Raw genomic sequence first — 19,693 nt, 5'->3', positions numbered from 1 at the left:
AATGTTAAGTATGAATGAATCTTGCTAATTCGTGAAATTGAAGGCGAAACTAAGACAAGTGTGCGTGGTAAAGTACTATTATAGGGGCATTTGATAGAGAATATATTAGAAAAAGAAGCTACTATAAAATGGATCTAGTTTCAGTATGTGAAGACTCTGAATGCTTTGATACTACAAAATAATTTAAAAAAATAACGCGCCCTTGGAAGTAGAAGCAGAGTGGCGCAGCGGAAGCGTGCTGGGCCCATAACCCAGAGGTCGGTGGATCGAAACCATCCTCTGCTAACAAAATTGGTTTTTACTACACTCATGTTGGTTAAGGTATGTTAGTTAATTAAATTCTATTTTTAAAGAACACCCAATTCCCTCCGACTGTGTTCCATAATTGATGCTCCGTATTATCTTACATTCGGTAAAACCGACGCGGTTCTCTAAACAAAGCATGCTCATTAACAATTGACGGGTTTATTATGAATTCACCTAATCTCGTGTGCGTCGTGCGTGCGTCGCGTGCGTGCGTTGCGTGTGTGCGTGCGTGCGTGGTGCGTGCGTGCGTGTGTGCGTGCGGACTAAGACTGTGGATTTAAGGGCCCTGGGCATCTGATTTCACTGGGTTGAACAGTAGACCCTTACGCCCTTTTGATGATTACATATGGAAGTACTGGAGCTGTAAATCCCAGAGATTACAGCACCACTTTCAACCATTGTGCTCATGTTTGTGTACAGTTAATTAAGCACTTGTTAAGAAGCATGCAGAATGCATACGCTGATTAAACTTTTTTTATTTTTTAATCTTCTTAAAATGATGTCATCGGCTCAGGGACATGCGCCCCCAAGACAAAAGCAGAACTTTCATTTATATTCTATTTTAAATTTTCTTTTTGATGGAATTTAGTTTCATCTCATATATATATGTCAAAGTGTACTATTTATACTATATGATGGTTTAAAAAATAAATAAAACATCCACCTTTGTATGTCGTTTTTTTTGTACATGGTGTTAATAATTTTTTATCCATTCACGGGGCCTTTCCGATGACCAGGATGCTCATGAGGAAGACCATGATGAAGAAGATCCACATGAAGAACCTGTCCATCACTTTAGCAATCTTCTTCCACTCGGCCCCCTTGGCACACGTGGCCCTCTGCTCTCGGAAACAATTCGCGATGTACTCCACGTTGCGCACCAACTTGGGGTCCCCGCCGGGAAGCCCGTTGCCGTGACGACAGGTCACGGCAACGGGCCCTCGCGCCGGTGCTTTTTTGTCATCGGGGCAGCAGGGCGGGAGGTACGAAACCTTGCGGTCCTCTTTGCAGCAGTCCGCCGGGGGAACCTTTGCGTCGGGGCTTTCGTACTTTCCCAGCGGAAAGGTGGAGAAGAGGCTCCTCTCCGCCCTGGTGAGGTGGGGCTGGGGTTTGATTCTGGGGGGTGGACGTGGGCCCTCGGTCTCGGGATGCTTGGAAAGCTGGCACTTTCCCGGCTCGCGTACCGCCTGGCCGTCGGCGTCCCGAGTCGAGGACCGGGAGGCGCAGTTCTCGCCCACCTCATACACGCAGAAGATCTTGGACATGTAGTCGATGATGAGAACTTTGGCCCAGTGGGGGACCGGTTTGGCCTCGGGGCCGCAGAAGTGGATGTTCATGATGAAGATGGTGAGAGCGGTGGAGGCCGTGACCATGGTCATGGTAGCGATGTAGTATTTGCCTGGGAGGAGCGCACAAAAAGGGGGATTTTTTGGTAAGCTTTCCATTGCAAGTTTCTTTTGGAACAATTTCAGCCTTCCCAGTTTAAATGAATTGGCCGTCTATCTTCGTGAATGGCATGGATGCTATAAAAAAAGTACTAATTAATTTGGGTCCGTGACCGGTATCTATTTTTATTTTTAATTCATTTTAATTTCACTAAAAGAAATGACTCAAAATAGCCAATTGGGCTATAAAGTATCAAAAATATACTCATTGACTTTTTATGAAAAATATTCATCTACAATGTTTAAAAATGCCAACTAAAAAGACATAATAGGTCATTATTTTTAAAATTATATTACAACTACAGGTAATATTTACTTGTAAAAGACAAAAATAGTCATTTGGTCTATATTAAGTGTGAAAGATCTTCATATGCTGTATTTGTGCAAATAAAAAAATAAAGAAAGAAAGAAACGGGCATGACTGCAATATTAAGGTAAAGTTTCTGATTTCACTGCGCATACAATTACAATTAGTAGCTGAATCATGAAGAAAAAAGCAATTTTGAATGAAGCACCCAAAAATAAGTACAAAATATGCACGAGACCTAAAATTAAAAAAAATTCAAAAAATCCCTTACCGATCAAAGGCACGCTCTCCGAGGGAGGCATGCTCTCGGCCACCATCAGCTGGAAAACGGTGAGGGCCAGGAGCACCGTCACCCCCAGGGAAACCTTCTCCCCGGAATCGGCGGGCAGGTAGAATCCCAGAGGAGCCAAGAAGGAGATGAGGAAGCAGGGCAGCAGCAGGTTGAAGATGTAGAAGGAGGAGCGGCGCTGCAGCAGCACGCTGTACGTGATGTCGGGGTACGGGTCCGAGCAACAGCCGTACATGATGACGTTCTTGCTGGCCGGCATGCCGTGGCACTCCCACTCCACGTTCTCCACGAAATCCGAGAGGTCGCCGCTGTCCATGCCCATGAAGATGTCCACCTGCAAGCGGGCCGCAGAGGAAGCCGGCGTGGCAGGCGTCAGAAAAAGGGCCGTACAGTGGTACGACGAAAATTTCAATCGAATAATTTGCCCGCGATACGATCAAAATTTCGAGATGCGAGAAAGCCAGGTGGCCATGACATGAGAGGATGTTTATCATTGTAGCGCACTGTCTTTTTTTGCCGCATCTCTTTCGTGTATAACTACTGTATCTACGAGGACTGAACGATTCATTCAGACGAGTTTCGAACAGAAAACGCACATGCGCGGGCAAAAAGAGGGCTTTCTGGGTAATGAAGTATACTCGTGCACACAACACCAATAGCCAATGGCACCCTTTCTCAGAATAAAACTTCATTACCCACATTCAATACGTGGGAAGCTCAGCTATTGCATTTCCTGTTATTCTTTCTAAGGAAAGGAGCTCCCGCGATCGCTCTTTAAAGACTATTTCTCGTTGGCAAGTGGCCGTGCGTTATCCTATTGTGAGGACATTTGTGTGCATCATTTTCAGAATATTTTGAAGGGAATAAAACAGCAAACAGTCCATCGATAGCGAACGTGGTGGTGGAGGCGTGGCAAACCGCTAACCCGGAAAACGAAGGTAACAAAAGACAAAACTAGAATTCAGTTTTGTGTAAAGTTACATTAAACGTATGTTTGAGTGTGTCTGTATATATTTATCCAAGTTAAAATAAATTTGTTTGTTTGTTTACGAGTGCCGTGGATAAAGTCCCCCCGAACAGCCCCTACCTCCGCCTCCGTGTGTGTCGTTGTCTCTCCCCTCCGCAAAATGCGTCTAATTTTACATCTATTAAACACATTTTATTACTATTAAAACACTCGTTATTTATTACTTTGTCAATATATGGCGAATTAGAAGAAATAAAACATTTTTTCCAATCCATTATCCTGTTTTGGTGTTTTTTCAGAGGGTTGGAATGAATTAATTTGTTTTCAATTCATTTCAATGGGAAACGTTCGCTCGAGTTACGAAAAGCTCGACATACGATCTCAGTCTCAGAACGGATTACGATCGTATGTCGAGGTACCACTGTACCTGGTTTCCGTTGTAAGTCCAGGATCCGAAGGTCAGGTTGCATTCCTGGCTGTCGAAGGGGAAGTACGAGACGTCCACCACGCAGGAGCTCTTGGTGATGGCGGGAGCGTCCCAGGTGATCTCGCCGTTGTAACGCAGCTTCACGTTGGTGTCCACGGGTCCGGACAAGGCGTCGTCGGCCCTGGACCACCCACAAAAAATGAGGCGCGGGAACCTCCAAGTCGATAATACTGACGACATTTTCAAAATAAAAACAAGCTATTTGCCCAATTAAAAAAGAAAAAAAAAAAGAAAGCACTTTGCACCAAGAATTTGTCTTCCTTACAGGGTTGCCAGATTGGGAAGGCGCCTCCACCTGGATTCTTGGCGGAATAGGAGACGTCACCAAATGGACACGTGATAACGACATTTTCAAAATAAAAAACAAGCTATTTGCCCAATTAAATAAATAAATAAATAAAGCACTTTGCACCACGATTTTGTCTTCCTTACAGGGTTGCCAGATTGGGACGACGCCTCCACCTGGATTCTTGGCGGAATAGGAGACGTCGCCAAATGGACACGTGATACGAGCGAGAAGAGCGCCAGGGACTTACTTGTTGTAGAGGACCAGGTCAGGTCTCCACACAAGGTTGCTGGGGATGTGGATGACCTCCAGTCCGTCGTAGTCTTCTTTATTCCACTTGAGGTACGCGTCGTGCCACCTCTGTCTTATCCACAGATAGGCGATCAGCACCTGGTTCCTCTCATCCTGCCATCACGTCCAGGTGCCAGATTCAAAATGGCTTCTCTCTAAGGCGCCGCTGGGAGGACTCACCATATCTTTGATCTGGGATAGCGTGATCTGCAAGGTGACGTTGAGGGCTCGGTCCGTGTCCTCCACGGGCCGCAGGGCGCTGGTGTAGTTTTCCATCAAATGGTGGAGGAGCCTCTGGGCGTGATGACCCTGTGCAGAGTGAACCACTGCACCGCCGCAACTCTTATTAGTACTTACAGCTAGATTTCATATTTGTACTTTTTTTGTTGATTGTGAAATTATTATTAGTTAGTCAATTCATGCATAAATTAGGATTTTTTCACCCCTCATTCATTTTCCTTTACTACACACGTCTCAAACTTGCAGGATTTAAATTAATTAAAATCAAATGAATGGCTGAAGAATCCATTTTAGGAAAGAAAATATTTTTAAAGACAACTAATACATGGAAAATATTTTTGAAGCTTTGAGTGCAAAAAGATATAAATGATCCTGAATAAAATGAGGTTTCAAATTGAAAAAGAGGAAGAACATCGATAAAAATTTGTGAATTTTTATTTTTTTGCTGTGTTCTGCAAATCCCTTTTGATCTCTTGGGCTGCCATTGACAGAAACAGATGTCAAATCATTTTCCTGAGCCCCATAAATTCTAAATCTGTACTCGGCAACGAGCATTTTAAAGTGAAAACAAACACTATTCCAAGTCTTACCTGCAGGTAGCAACATGGCCAGACAAAGTACAGATATTTGAATCATCTTCTCCAAGTGGGAGATGGATTTTAAACAAAACAAAACAAAAAAAGAAAGAAAAATGAATAGTTATTTGTGCCCTACATGATTCCATATACGAAAATGTCCCAACACTGATCCGATGGCCAGCTCGGGACCTGGACTAGGTTTGGGGGGCGCGCAGTCGACACTGACAGCGACACTGGGGCTATCACGTAACTCAGCGGCCACAGACCGAGAGAAATAGGACGCCTGGTGGCAACCGCATCGACCCATCCGGTGTTGACGAGATGGGCCCTTGCGTACAACTAGTGTTGCACCCAGAGCGATAGAGGCCCAAAAAAAGGAATAATATGCACTCACGGCTGCTCCCGTGTTTTGTAATCGAGCCCACTTGCAGGGTTTGTCAGAGGCAACGGAAGAAGCACGACATGGCGTGCCATCTGCTGCCTGTTCCTTACAAGCCTGCGTGTGTGTGCGCATGTAAGGTGATCTGTATTTCACGCCTTGTTCCTACTTAAACAAAAAAAGAAATTATTTCTGATCATTCCATTCGAACGAGGATGTAGAATTGTCACACTAATAGCATTTAGCATTTCTTGCATACAAATTTGTTTGACATTTTGATTTATGCAGTCCATCATTTTTTAATTAAAAAATCCCGATCATAAAGCACACATCGGCACAACAGAAGTTGCACCACGAGTCGTCTTGGTGTTCTACCGGTTGAACTTGCCCACGGGAAGCCGTATTTTGGGAGGACAAAAAGAGCATTTTGTAATTTACACAGACTTTCTTTATTTACAGATGAATCTCATGACATTTATCAGTTGGCATTGTCAAGGTGACGCAATACTTGCGCATGTAATTTTGGAGGTTGCATTTACTGTTTTTTTTTTATACTAGGTTTTTAAAAACAAGAATCCAAATATATTCCTGTAGTTTGCCAAAACAAAATAAAAAGCCACCCCTCCCATTTTTTAATGTGGTAAAGGGAGACAGAACCAGTCGGGGTGGGAAGGTCATCAGACCATTTAAGCGAGCAACCAGAAGAGGAGTAATTACGACGCAAATGTATTTTAGTGGGACATCCCAAATGTCGGTATTTTGAAGTGGTGGTGTGCCTAAAAGAAGGAGAAGCCTTGGTCACCTCTGCGGCCAAATTATATTTCATGCTTTCCTTGCTTTATTCCAACTGGATTGGTGGGATTTATTTACACTAGGCTACGCTCACTAATACCATTAGTGGCGTGTGTGTGTGTGATCATGTATATGGGTTGTCTAGACTTCCAAACGACCTTTTGCCACACCACTCCAAAAGTGTCGGTCCGAATCGCTTAGAATTGGTTATCGATTGGTGCGCTAATAGGGTGAACGCACCAAAACGCGGGTCATTTGACAACAAGAGAACACAATTGCAGGAATTAGTCTTCTCTCACTGTCAAAGGTCACGCATTTTAGACTTGGGGGGGACGTGCATCTGTAGCCAATTGCAAAAGTAAAAACGAACGCCTGCATAGGTGACGATTGCTCGCCGTACGCTAGGGCCGTGATGAGCGATCGGGTTTCTGATTGTAACGCTGACCGGAATGTGGAAGGACCTTCGAGTGGGCCGGTGACGTGTGCTTGCCGAGCAACTGATTGGAGTGTGTGGCACAGCAGAGGGGAGGAGCACGGGGGTGGGGGGTGCAGGGGTTGGGTGGCAGAGTCCACTGTAAAACAGAAGTTGCGACACGGCAGGAGAGGCCGAGAGACAGCGGTGATACGAGGGAGGGGTGTGTGCGGGAGAGGTCCAAGTTGTCCTGGAGACTCATTTACTGATTAGAAGCTCCGTCGCCGTCTCCACGTCCCAGGATTTTGACGACAAGGCCACTATTACTTCATTCTAGAGGAGAGACGCACGTGAGAAATCAGAGACGAGCGGGGGGGGGGGGGGGGGGGGGGGGGTCGTGGCCGAGCGACGCTCACTTTTTCAAAGCCCATGGCGCACAGTTCGTCTATTTTGCGTATGTACTCTGGGCTGGAGATGGGGGCGCCGGCGTAGCTGTGAGCCCAGAGCCTGGCTGTCTGTTTGAACATCTCTGGGTTCTGCTTGTACTGCGGAACAAACCATCATTTCCAGCGGAATATTCTTTGGGGTGCACACGAGTTGGCCTCGTACCGAGTAAAACTGGCAACTTTAATCTAAATGCACGATCAATGCGGAATGACACCAGTTGATCAGTTGTCCTTTTGGTGCAACGACAGTTTATGTTACCAACTACATCTGGCTCGATGACAGTTACGGATAAATAGTCAAACGTTATCATATGTCTTTCGCTACTGATAGAATGACACATTCAGGAACCCATTGAATATTGGGACATTTCACGCTATGTGATGATATGTGTTAAGTGATGGACTATCTTAACCAAAATGCATCTATTCCAAATTATTTTTCTATCCACTTTGAAAAATGATGTTAACGTGCATACTCGCTGACCTGATTGGCTACCACTGCGTCCTGTGGATCGTCTGGTTCTGCAGCTGCCAATAAAGCTTGTAGTGACAAGAGGACTGTCCTCAGCGTCATGGCCGCCGCCCTGAAAAATGAACAAATAGCTCAGGGATCCAAAAATGTCTAGCATTTCCTATATACATATATAAATTCATTGTCTATTTCAACTAGAAACGCTTGCATTGAGTGATCGGAGTGAGGACATCCCTAAAAAAAAGTCTTTCCACTGCCCTCTGGTTGTATTTTTTTTAATACCAAAATATCTGACTAATCACCTAAATGAAGTGTATTGTGAGAAAAAAAAAGATACATTTTGCGATATGACTTGCATGCTCGGTTGGTTGAGACACTTAAGAAAACGAAGCAAAAACAAACCCACCACTGGTCTTTGAGAATGTCCAAACATATTGCACCGGTGACTGAACTGATGTTGGGATGCCAGATTTTTGTGATAAATCGCACCTGTGTGATACAAAGAAAAACACAGGTTGCATTATTTAAAAAACAAAACAAAACCCAATAGTTGACAGCAACCATTATCTACCTTGGGTGGATTGAAAGGATATGTCTCTGGAATTTTAATTTCTAGTTGATATCTACCACCTGAAAGAAACAAATGTTAATAGATGACAACAATATTTTAATCAAACAACAGGCTGAGCGTAACAGAAGTGCCAAACCCTACATGCTTTTTGAGTGACGGAACTGTTGCTTGGCTGGATTTTTTGCTTTTGGGTTTGAGTGCCAAAATTCAATGAAGCAAGCCACAAATTCACAACTGCCCACGTAGAGTATGGGGGAGGACTTGCAGCCTTTTATTGAACTGGACAAGCAGTCAAAATGGCAACACTCGCAAGGATGCTCCCATCCAGACTAACTGTCCAAGTGAACGCATGTACATTTTTGTAACGCTCGTGTGCTGGATTTACATCAAGAGAACACACGGGTTGGTCAAAAACTGTAATGTTGTTACTCTGGAAGAAGTCCTTTGTCAGGAGGGCATTGTAAAGTGCAGCATTCTCCTGTTGGAAAAGCCCAGTACCGCACAGATGACACCCCTGCAACAGCGCCACCTAGGCGGTCGCTCGCTCTCGTACACAGCCCAATTCGGGGGCTTTGGGTATCTCCTGATTAGATGTTTGATCCAAGGCTCCGGATATCAATGATCTCACAATGTGGTAGTATAACAATTACTGACACACAGATTAAAACAAGCCATTTTATTTCTAATATTATTATTATTTTCCTTCAAATATTCTGGTGTCTTTCACGGCCTGGACTGATTTATGGAATTCCAGTTCATTTCACATGCAAGCAAATTAATTCGTGTGCAGGTTGACTGAATGAATTCAATGGCAATTTGCTCATTCGCAGTTCCAGGATTGGACGCCTACCGTCATCAATGGCCGTTAGTGAGTTAAAGTAAGCTTTATTAAACATATGGGAGGCACATAAGTAATTTTGCAACACCTTCCAAGTTTTCAGTGGTTTCTGATGAACAAGTTCAAGTGTATTGACACCCCTAGAAACACCATTTCATAGTAGGTCCAATGTGTTAAATATGAATTAAGCACGCAGTGCCTATTTTGATGAACCAACTCATTTAAAACTAGCATTATTGAAACCGTTTTTTATGGTCAGAGTGGCACTGTTCAATGATCGCTTTGTTCTTCAGACACCTGCGGAATGGCATTTAAATAAAAAATTGAAAAACAAACAAACAAAAACATCAGCTGGCTTTGAAGTGAAGCGATACTATGTGAGGCCCACTGAACAGTGAACTTAATGGCACCGGTGTCTATGAAGTCTCCAGAGGCCTCTTACCTTCATACGGTGTGTCAGGTGGTCCTGCTATCTCCCCCTTAAGTTCTGTGAAATTCTCGTCCACCAGATCCACCTTTATCTGATTTTTGCTGGTCTGAAAAGTCAAAGCAAAACAATACGACTAATGAACATGTCGGATAGTGTCACTCCACAAACGTGCCAATGCAGCATCAAAAACCGAAAGCCCGTCGTAGAATTAAAACAGTAAATCCAAGGCTTGTAGAGAACCCAGACCACATCTGGAGCAATAATAATAAACATAAAAACAAGAGTAAAAGACGGTTGAGTCAATGACAGAGGAACATTTTGACCTATCTTCGATGGCTAACCGGGCTAGCAGTTACCATACGGTGATCGTGTGCTAACTCGGAGACGTAATGAGAAACGGGCTTAAAGTTGCTTCATTAAATTGAATTATTTGAGTTTTAGGAACAGCGCCAGGGTAGCCATGGGGCCAACATGAGCTCAAAAAGCCGACGGCAACTCCGTCGGGCTAGGCTAGGTGGATGTCGACTCAGGACAGCTACCTGGAGGCTAGCTGACAGCTGAGTTTTTTTTAGCCAGCGACGCGTCCGTGGCGCTATGACATGATTCTTTCCAAAATAAACATCCATTTTTCAACCCGGCGACTGACCTCTTCACTTTTGACAACCTCCTTAAATTCCCGTTTTATCCTCTGAACCGCTATGTTGGCCATGATTTTTCCACCCGGTCGTCCAGTGCGGTTTGGGGCCTCCTCGCCGCTCTCTGTCCGGGGCCTGACGAACGAACGTTAGCTGGCTCGCGGCCGCCTGCAGGAAGGCGCAGCTTTTGGGGGAACGGCCGCCGAATATACCGCTGTTGCCTTGTCGTCCTGGAGCGCTCGGGGCTGTCCGTTTACTCGTGCGACCTTAAACTTCCTTCAAATATGTACGTGTGCGTTAATATCAATCGGGTAAGACTAGCGAGCTTAGAGGCATTGAAAACATTTTAATGGCAAACTGCATGAAGTCTGGCTGAGAGGAAGCCATGTGACCCACACTGGCCTCTTCAAAGTCTCCTCTCATTGGTTAATTATCAAGTGACGCGTTTAAGGCTTTTGGTGGGGGTTTGTTTGTTTTACCATCGACGCTAAACCATTGGAGGAAAAAAGGGGAAATTCATTACTTAATTAATACGAATAATAATAACAATATGAACGATAATACTAATTGAAACGGTTTACTCCTTTGCTGACTGTAACGATTGATTCTTATATTTAAAACCTAAAAACAAAATTAATCAAATTGAAATACATAAAACTGATATTCAGGGTGGCTATGGCTCCTAAATAACACCTTAAGTCAATATAAAAAATAGTTAAAATTATTTAACTAATTTCTTGCCACTGACAAGGATAAACATCCACTTTATGAGTATTCACACATTCGCCCCTCCCAGTCCAAATGGATTTAACGTACGGAACCGTCAATGGCAGCCAAAGAGTTCTCAAAAAAAGTGACCCGAAAATCCCTTTTATCAGCTGAACACAAATTAAATGAGTTTTTTAAAATTAATTCCTAATTATGACTACTACTGCATTAGTTCCACTAGACGGCGGTAGTGTGTCATCCAGAAATGTCTTAAAGTCAAAGCGCTTCTAAATTCCTCATTAGTATACTATATACTCGACTTTTCCCTGTAATTTAAGAAGTGTCTTGTTCTAAAGATCTGTAAATAAATATACTGGGTATAAAAAAAAACTAGAAATAGTTTCATCCAGTCTCATACTGTGGCAGAAACACAACAATTGTTATTTGCCTTCATCATTAGATTAGATTAGATAACGTTATTCATCCTGTATTCGGGAAATTTCACTGTCACAGTAGCAAGAGGGTGAGAATATATAAATAAATAGGTAATAAATAAGTAAATAAGCATGTTGGATTTGCTACCATGTTCAGCAGCACATTTATTTATCACTATATGGTATGAGACAGGAACAATAATAGGTACATATGCACCCGGAATGGCAGCCAATATATATGAGCATTGACAATTTCAGTAGCCTGTTGGGTCCTTTATTAACCATATCAGAGCATATCAGTAACCGATTAGCATACAAAGTATCTCACCATATCACTATAGTATATGTAGTTATGCTATACAGTGTTCTCCATTTAACAACTTCAACCTGACAAACAACAGCACTCGCTCATCTTCTCCCAATCATTTTGTTCACGCCATTCTTCCGCCCCTTGGTGTACTTTCTCCTGGTGGTAAGCATGGAGAAGACCAGTGCGGTGAAGATGACAGTAGTGAGCGCGAGGCAACAGCCAAACACGGTCAGGGCCTTGTTGTCGGACACCCACTCGCATACGCAACACGCCGGCCGGACGTTTCCGAAACGGCAAGTGTGAGGGGCGCCGTCTTCGGGGAAACCCCATTGACCGATGATTTGTCTGTAGACGTCGATGGATGCCTTGGCTTTGGATTGTTGCTGGGTAGAGCTGAACAAACCGTACTGGGGTAGATGATCATCCTGCAGCTTCCACATATAGAAACCTCGCAGGTTGACTCCATCCAACTGGTGTGCTGGACAAACATGTGCAGGCAGGAACATTCATTTAGCGTTTGTCCAATGGTATCTAATATTATTAGATGATTAAATAAGCCCGCGTCTACTGTCGTGTTGCACCGATCTGATACTAGTATCGGTACCGATGCAACACTAAAATGACCTCATTTGAAATGAAGAAATAATCTGCCCGTGGTCTTTAATATATATTGTTCAAGATCTAATTTCCATCTGCTGGTCGCCCGACCCAAAATGGCTGCCAGCTACAGCTTGGCGGAGTCCAATCATTCTTCTGCTGCTGTCAATTGAGTGCATCACCAGTTGTCACCCAATCCAGTAGCAGTGGGTGGGGGCAATTTGATCATTCAGTGCCACCCTTCCCACGTTAAATGGATTGGACGACCAGCGCTGTCTACAGCAGCTAATGAGGAAAACAATGAGTTCTTCCTCTGACCAAGATGCACCTTCCCACCAATTGGTTTATCACGAGTACACTCCATATGAAGTGGGGAAATGGCCGCTCGCTGTCATCCCTCCCACTTCAAGTGGATTGGACGCCTACCACCGCCAATGGCAGACGATAAGTTAAGCAGTGTCTGATCAAACCATGATATCAATGACTTTACAGTCAAGTTAGTAAAGAGTAATTATAGTATTATTATTATTTTTTATTTTTTTAAATGTGGTTTCAGCAGAATATCTGCCGTTGGGGGAATCGTTATCGGGACACTATTCTGCTCACCGTCTAACGGCTATAAAGGGCAAAGTTTGAAATTTAATCTAGTTCCTCTCTCCATTGTTTCTCTCATCTCCCACTCTGTAATCATCTTTATGGTTCCTCTGGAGTTTAAAGAAGGCGGCAATATAGCCATAAAAGATACTATATTGCTTGCTGAGCTACGCCTGAGATTCAACATCCTCGCAGAAAGGTACATTTAACAGCGCAAAACATGCCATAACATGTATTTCTGGAGCCCGCCCTCTTAGATCAAGTAGAAATACTATCATATAGACTGGAAACGAATAGTTCAGTGCCATTGACGACGCTAGACGTTCAACTCATTCGGCCCTCCCAATCAAGACCGAGTGAAAAATACCACAAAATGAAGCAGGTGTTGACTGTACCTGAAAATGAAAAGGCTAACCTTTAAGAGCCTCCTGCAAGTAACTTTTAAGATAGTGTTGCCTCATTTGATCCTGGAAAAGAGCCTGATCATCCACTCCGCTGCCCGTGACAATGACGGGCAAAGCGCTTCCGTAACGCTGAGTCACCCAGTTCAAGATCTTCCGGAGCCCCCAAGGGACGAGAGCTTGGCCCAAATGTGACGAGGGCCAGGTGGGATCAGATAAGATCAGGCAGCCGTGATTGCCACCTTGTTTTTCCTGCGTGTTATTCGGCAAAGGGGAGACCAGGCGGGTGGTGAAATGATTCAACGCGATGAAACTCAAGGCACCTCGAAGTTCCTCTCTCTCAATTTTCGTAAAAGTAGGAAGGGACCCGTGTTGCTCCAAATGGTGGGATGTCTCTCTCGATGCTTCCTTTAGCAAGGGGTCCAGGAAACGACCCAGTTCAGAACGAAGGAACCCCTCCACCGCCATGGCGTGCGACTCCAGAAGGAAAACGTTTGCGGGTTCGGCCCAATCGGCGTGTAGCGCCAGTGACACCCAAGCCCCCCGCTGATCCGGGTACTTCTGCTCGTGGAGCCGCCAGGCTTTGGCATGTGCCAAAAGCAGGTTTCGGGCAGCCCGGCGTCGCTCGTTCCCGTCGGAATAAATATCCGTCAGTCTGTTAGGCTCGTTGACCGTGATCCAGTAACGGACCCGAGGGCCGAGCTCCTGGAAGCAAAGCGCCGCGTATTGCCGAAAGGCTTCCACCGTGCTGTAGTTGAGCCAACCTCCGGACGCGTGCAGAGCGCCAGGCAAGCCCAGATTCGGAGCCTTGTGCGTCGGATAGTAGAGGATCACCAGGGCCACCAAGTCCAGTTTCTTTAGCTCAGTGAGGACGCAGCGGTAGTACCTTGTCAACACAGGTGTAACAATGCCATATATGAGGAATGACATGGATGAATACTACACATTTTTGATCAATTATACAAGTTGCCATTACGACGGAATATCCATAGTAAATCATTTGTAGTATTTTCTAGGCAACCAATGAGTTAAAAAAATATTTGTTCCTTTTCTGGCCAGTATGCATCCTCCCATCCAATAGTTTATCAAAAGCAGACATCCAATCCATTAAAAGTGGGATGGTTGGAAGCGAATAAATAAATGTTCATTCGGCCCCACCGTCCCACTTCAAATAGATTGGACATCTAACTCCGTCACTGGCAGACAAAGTAAAAATATCCTCTATTAATATCGAGACTAGCGCAAAAATGAAAACCAAATGTACTGTGGTCTTTCAAATAATTGAGGATATTAACACTTGCAATTCTATATTATGTCCAGATACTGATTTATATCAGTACTTTAAAACTTTGCTACTTTTGATACTACCTAAAGGCAGGCAGGTCATTAGCCTGTTAAAACTCTCAATACAAACCGCAAGGTTCAAAGCAAAGCTTATAGTCCGATCATTACGGCAGTTAAAGATCATTCCTGGAAAACCCTAAGTTGCATTTCCGCACTTTTACCTCAGAGCTTTTACATTGATATTGGAGAGGTCTCCATTTGGTAAAATCAGAGACCAGTTTAGAGCAAAGCGGTAGTGCGTGGCCCCGGTCGATGCAAACAGGTAAAGGTGACTCCGAATGGCCAGATAGTCGGTGCACTGGGAACGGTTCGTGTGAAGCTTCACTCCCGGGATCACACGCAATGATCCGTCTCCTGTCCGGTTCCAGCTGTAAACGTGGGGATCTGTAAACTGGGGGGAGTATGGGTAAAAGCGGGCCTGACAAAAGACAGCCAAACATCAATGTCTGTCTGCGTTCCACTTGAGCCCTTCTCCATACCTGTCAACCTCTGCCGATAACTGCCCTTATAAATGATTATGATTCCCCTTACAAACCCCCCAAAAACCTTACAAACACCGTACGAGTTGTATGGTGTTTGTAAGGTTTTGGGGGGGTCTGTAAGGGGAATCATAATCATTTATAAGGGCAGTTATCGGCAGAGGTTTACAGGTATGCTCCTCTGCACGTAATTGCGGTCGTACCTGTAAGGTGGAGTCGGCGATACCCCAGTGAAAATCACAGGGGAAACGCCCTCTAACTTCTATCGAGGGCTCCACTTGGGGGAAGCCGTTGTCGGCGATAAGCTGTTTGTAGTACTGAGCGCTGGTTTTGGCCGTCCTGGTACCATTGGGATGAGTAAAGTCGGTATAGAAAAGGCCCCGGCGGATTGTGTAGCCGTAGTTCCATTCAAAACCGTCCAGCAGAGACCACGCCGTGTAGCCTAGCAACTGAACTCCATCCAACCTGACGGCTGGAACACAAAACAGGACACTCACAAGATGAAATTACATGAGTGTTGAAAGGGGGAAGGGGGGTGTTGAAGTGGTGTCCGAGGCTCCTGCTCACCTGCAATCTCACAGACACTCTATTTTTTACTCTATTTTTTCAGACTACAATTCGCTTGGGAGTATAAATCACATAAACCAAAAACATACATAGTATGTCACACCAGAGTATAAGTTGCATTTAATGGGGTACTTTATTCAACAAAGCCAACCTCACGAGGAGATTCCGTTTTAAATGTGTAACTTAAAGTAATGGGGCGAGTAAGGTGGGGGGTCAATATTTACTTTCAAAAGCTGCTGTTCAGTCTCATAGAGTACACGGCTCTAAGAAACAAATGGCTCCGTTAAAAGCAGTATGAATTAAATGGACATTTACCTTGTAAAACCTGATTGATAAATCTTTTCATCAGGTAAATGGCCACTGTGTCTTCTCTTTCCACACTAGCTTCTGAAAACCATCCACCTTCAGCAACCAGAATTGGCAAGTCCCCATACTCCAGCTTTATCCAGCCCAGGACGCGTCTCAGATCCGGAGACACGGCCTGGCCAAAGTGGGATAGGTTGCGGCCCAGACGGAAGTTGTTCGGGCCAAAGGACAGGGCCACAAAGTCAGACGTGTTCTTCACCCAAAGCTTCTCTTTGGTAGAAAATGCCGGCAGAAGGTTGCCGTGCTTTGTTTTGAGATAAGCCGGATAATCGCCATCCCCTAAAATGGGCTGGGCGAACCAACCGAGAACGGCCTCCATGGATTGTTGACAAAGATCAACATTGGTGGCGGTGCTTTGTCCTTTTTGAGGTTCCACCCAATGGGAACCCAAAACAATGGAAACTCTACCCTTCTGAGTGGGGCGGTACTCCGTGTTGTAGATGTGCCAGGCTTTGGCATGTGCCTGAGAAAAAAAAGAAGAAAAAAACACACCGTTTGGTAGGCTAGTTAGAATCCAATAGGATGTAAATCCAAATTTGTGTGGTTTTTCTATGGGTACTCCAGTTTCCTCCCACATCCCCAAATCATGCACGGTACTCTATATGTTTGTGTGTTTGTAAAAAAGACTCCCCCATTCCAGCTGAACTGACTGAGTGACTGATGATAACCTAACAGGTATCTGATAATGATCTTTTTTTTCATGTGCGTCAACACACACCAGCTGTACATCACTCTTCATGACAAAACATGAGTGATTATGATTGAGACACATCTCCGTGACTTTCTGTCACGCTCTGCGCCGACAAGATAGACTTTGGACACCTCATGTCTCATAAAACGACCTATTGTTGGTGAAGAAAATAAACACTGCGGGGGTCCCTTGCTGACTAAATTAAGAGAGAGGAAGGAAAAAAAGCTGAAAAGTGCTCATTTGCATCTAAGCAGGTGATTGTTGACTTACCCTGATCAAATTGTGGGCCACAACCAGAGACGCCGCAACCCCCCCGGTCTCCCCAGGAGCATGGACGCCCACGCCGTAACCCTGCACGGCCACCAGATACGGGTTATGCATGGTCTGCCAGTACCTGACACGTTTCCCGAACGTACGGAAGCAAAAGTCGGCGTAGTCCCCAAAAAATCCAATCAGCCTTGGGTTTTTCCACCCTCCGTAGACCTCCTGCAGGACCAGAGGCAGATCCCAATGATGAATGGTCACCATGGGCTCAATTTTCTTTTCCACAAGCCCGTCGATGAGACGGTTGTAATGCTCCACGGCCAGTTGATTGGCAGAACCGCTGGCATTGCCGTCGGGGAAGAGTCTCGGCCACGAGAGGGAGAAAGAGTAGGATTTCACCCCGAGAAACTCAAGTCCTCGCACATCTTCCGCCCAGCGAGCGTAGCCATCCCCGGCTGTTTTGAATTGCGTGAAATGGTCCCAGACCGATGGACCCCCTCCATCCCGTCCGGAGGAACCTTCAGTCTGGAAGGCCGATGTCCCGGTTCCCCAGAGAAATCCCGGGGGGAAAGTACCGTGCAAAAAGGCTTCTTCTAGACCAATAGGAGTCGGCTTGGGTTTCTGCCACATCTGCCTGCCCTCACCGATGGAACCGTCTACTCGGTGCCAAGTGTTCACCGACAACAAAGGCAGAAAGAAATACCCAATCATGGAATGGGATGGATATTCCGGCATGCTGAAAGAAGTTTATCCTGCTCCCCCCCAAAAAAAAATCCACATGAAGTGAAAGGCTAGATGGTCTCAGTGGGAAGGAAATACTGCTCTTTTTGAAAAGGAGACGTCCATTTTACAGGAGGACTGAAGAGAAATGACCACAGCCCTGAGAGTGGAGCATTGAAGTGGAGTGATCCTTGTAAACCTGCTAAGACAATCTTCCCTCTGCACTTGTGTTACCGCCGAGCTCCACCCTCCTACCTCATGTTCACACATACAAAGGTTGACTGCTAATCAGCGGGTTCGCTTGTGTCACCACCAGGCCTGGGACAATATACCCATATGGTGGCGACATATCGCCATACTTGGTATCCCGAAAGGTTACGATATTCTCCTCTCAAGAAGCCATTGACAGCCAATAGGTTTTTTGACGTTCGACTAGAGACCGTTTTTAAGTGAGCGTGGGCCGTGGAACTCGACGCATGGCCTGATTGTCTGATTAAGTGTTAGTGGCTACGGTAACCCTAATGAGACCACCAACTGACGAACAAGGTCAAAATTCTGCGGAGGTCCAAAATGGTTAAATCACTCCAAAATAAACAATCGCACATAGCAGTTTAACAAACAAGCTGTTTTCAAACTGCTTTAGTAGAGGCAAGAACATTCGTTAAATTGGAGATTCATATTATAGCTCCTGCCTTTTATCAACTCGGATCAAACGATCGTTTCCTTGAAATGGATTGAACGTCTATTGCCGCCAATCAATATTTCCATCTTTTACTAACTACCACAACACATACACTGTGACCTGGCAGTGATTGAGTCAAGCTATGGATAACTTTTGAATAGCTGCGCACTGACCTCCAACGGGTTAACACATTGACCGCTGAAATGAAGAGGAAAACCAATTTTTACAGCATCATAATGAAAAACGATATATCTTCTAACAATCTTATTGCAAGAACGCCCCGTGAAGCGTCCGCAGTGTTCTCCCCAGATTCAATAGAAGCATGACAGGTGAGGATAAAAAAAGAAGCAAACTCACCTAACTTGATTCGATTTGCCTTCATTTTGCAGCGGGTGATCCAGGCTCCCATTGGTGGAAAGTGTGTGTTTGTGTTTTAATGTCCATCTGCCCGTATGTGTCGCCGTCTTTAATTTAGCCTTCAGGGCAGAGCGGCTTTCTCATTAAAGCAGTCTGTGTAGGTGTGGACAGCAAACGGTGAAGTTGCCCTGGAAACAATGTGCCATGAAGCAAGTAGCACACAGGTACATTGAAATGGACACATGCCACATACAGGATGTATTCAAATATACATGCAGATGTACAGTACCCTTTATATAGTACAGGAGTGTCAGACTCGGGTTGGTTCGCGGGCCGAGTTAACGTCAACTCAATTTCATGTGGGCCGGACCATTTTAGATATAATATTTAGATTTTATTAAATAAATGGATTAAAAGAACTGGATTAAAATTCCTGAATATTCATTTTTTATAGCTCTAAAACAATGTTTATTTTAGCTTTTTTATATATATTTTTAGATTTTACAAAATGATTTTTGAACTAAAAACAGAAAAAAATAGATTAAAAAATTACAATTATTGATTTAAAAGGGGGAAAATGTGGAAATTTAATATACATACATACTCTTCATTTTAATTTGATCCTAAAACAGAAAGTCGGCACTCCTGATTTACTTTCCCAGGCCACACAAAATGATGCGGCGGGCCAGATTTGGCCCCCAGGCTGCCACTTTGACACGTGATATAGTATATGTATATCCACTTTCATTAACAGTGATTACAAATCCATCTCAACTGGGAAGGCTGGTATGATATGATCATACAGTACAGCATATGTAGATGTCTACTGTATGTGTGTATGTATGTATGTATGTATGTATGTATGTATGTATGTATGTATGTATGTATGTATGTATGTATGTATGTATGTATGTATGTATGTATGTATGTATGTATGTATGTATGTATGTATGTATGTATGTATATATATATAGTATACATATATAGTATACATATATAGTATATATA

General features: G+C 44.4%; 3 protein-coding genes across 4 annotated transcripts; all 3 read right to left on the bottom strand.

Moving 5' to 3' along the window:
• Positions 1 to 810: 810 nt before the first annotated feature.
• LOC144082415 (neuronal acetylcholine receptor subunit alpha-9-II) lies at positions 811 to 5,845 on the bottom strand. The gene is made up of 6 exons (XM_077609573.1): positions 5,209 to 5,845; positions 4,559 to 4,704; positions 4,338 to 4,492; positions 3,742 to 3,922; positions 2,330 to 2,681; positions 811 to 1,705 (listed from the first exon to the last, which is right to left on the bottom strand). The coding sequence occupies exons 1-6, from the start codon at positions 5,252 to 5,254 to the stop codon at positions 1,020 to 1,022; spliced, it is 1,566 nt and encodes a 521-aa protein (XP_077465699.1). The 5' UTR covers positions 5,255 to 5,845; the 3' UTR covers positions 811 to 1,019.
• Positions 5,846 to 6,000: 155 nt separating this feature from the next.
• LOC144082416 (ubiquitin-conjugating enzyme E2 K) lies at positions 6,001 to 10,581 on the bottom strand. 2 transcript variants are annotated; one of them, XM_077609575.1, is made up of 8 exons: positions 10,384 to 10,581; positions 10,183 to 10,306; positions 9,549 to 9,642; positions 8,269 to 8,327; positions 8,104 to 8,186; positions 7,710 to 7,809; positions 7,196 to 7,324; positions 6,001 to 7,112 (listed from the first exon to the last, which is right to left on the bottom strand). In XM_077609575.1, exons 2-8 carry the CDS (start codon positions 10,243 to 10,245, stop codon positions 7,038 to 7,040), a joined length of 603 nt encoding a protein of 200 aa, XP_077465701.1. In that variant the 5' UTR covers positions 10,246 to 10,306; positions 10,384 to 10,581; the 3' UTR covers positions 6,001 to 7,037. The 2 variants fall into 2 exon arrangements, with proteins under 2 accessions (XP_077465701.1, XP_077465700.1); XM_077609574.1 differs by having other exon boundaries at positions 10,183 to 10,581.
• A 943-nt stretch (positions 10,582 to 11,524) lies between these two features.
• klb (klotho beta) lies at positions 11,525 to 17,661 on the bottom strand. The gene is made up of 6 exons (XM_077609906.1): positions 16,933 to 17,661; positions 15,921 to 16,434; positions 15,242 to 15,510; positions 14,721 to 14,977; positions 13,230 to 14,101; positions 11,525 to 12,101 (listed from the first exon to the last, which is right to left on the bottom strand). The coding sequence occupies exons 1-6, from the start codon at positions 17,659 to 17,661 to the stop codon at positions 11,722 to 11,724; spliced, it is 3,021 nt and encodes a 1,006-aa protein (XP_077466032.1). The 3' UTR covers positions 11,525 to 11,721.
• Positions 17,662 to 19,693: the final 2,032 nt, after the last annotated feature.

The sequence above is a fragment of the Stigmatopora argus genome, chromosome 9 (assembly GCF_051989625.1).
Source record: "Stigmatopora argus isolate UIUO_Sarg chromosome 9, RoL_Sarg_1.0, whole genome shotgun sequence".
In the NCBI taxonomy this organism is placed as follows: Eukaryota; Metazoa; Chordata; class Actinopteri; order Syngnathiformes; family Syngnathidae; genus Stigmatopora; species Stigmatopora argus.
Note: the sequence above shows the minus strand (reverse complement) of the source record. Positions and strands in the feature narration are given on the sequence as shown.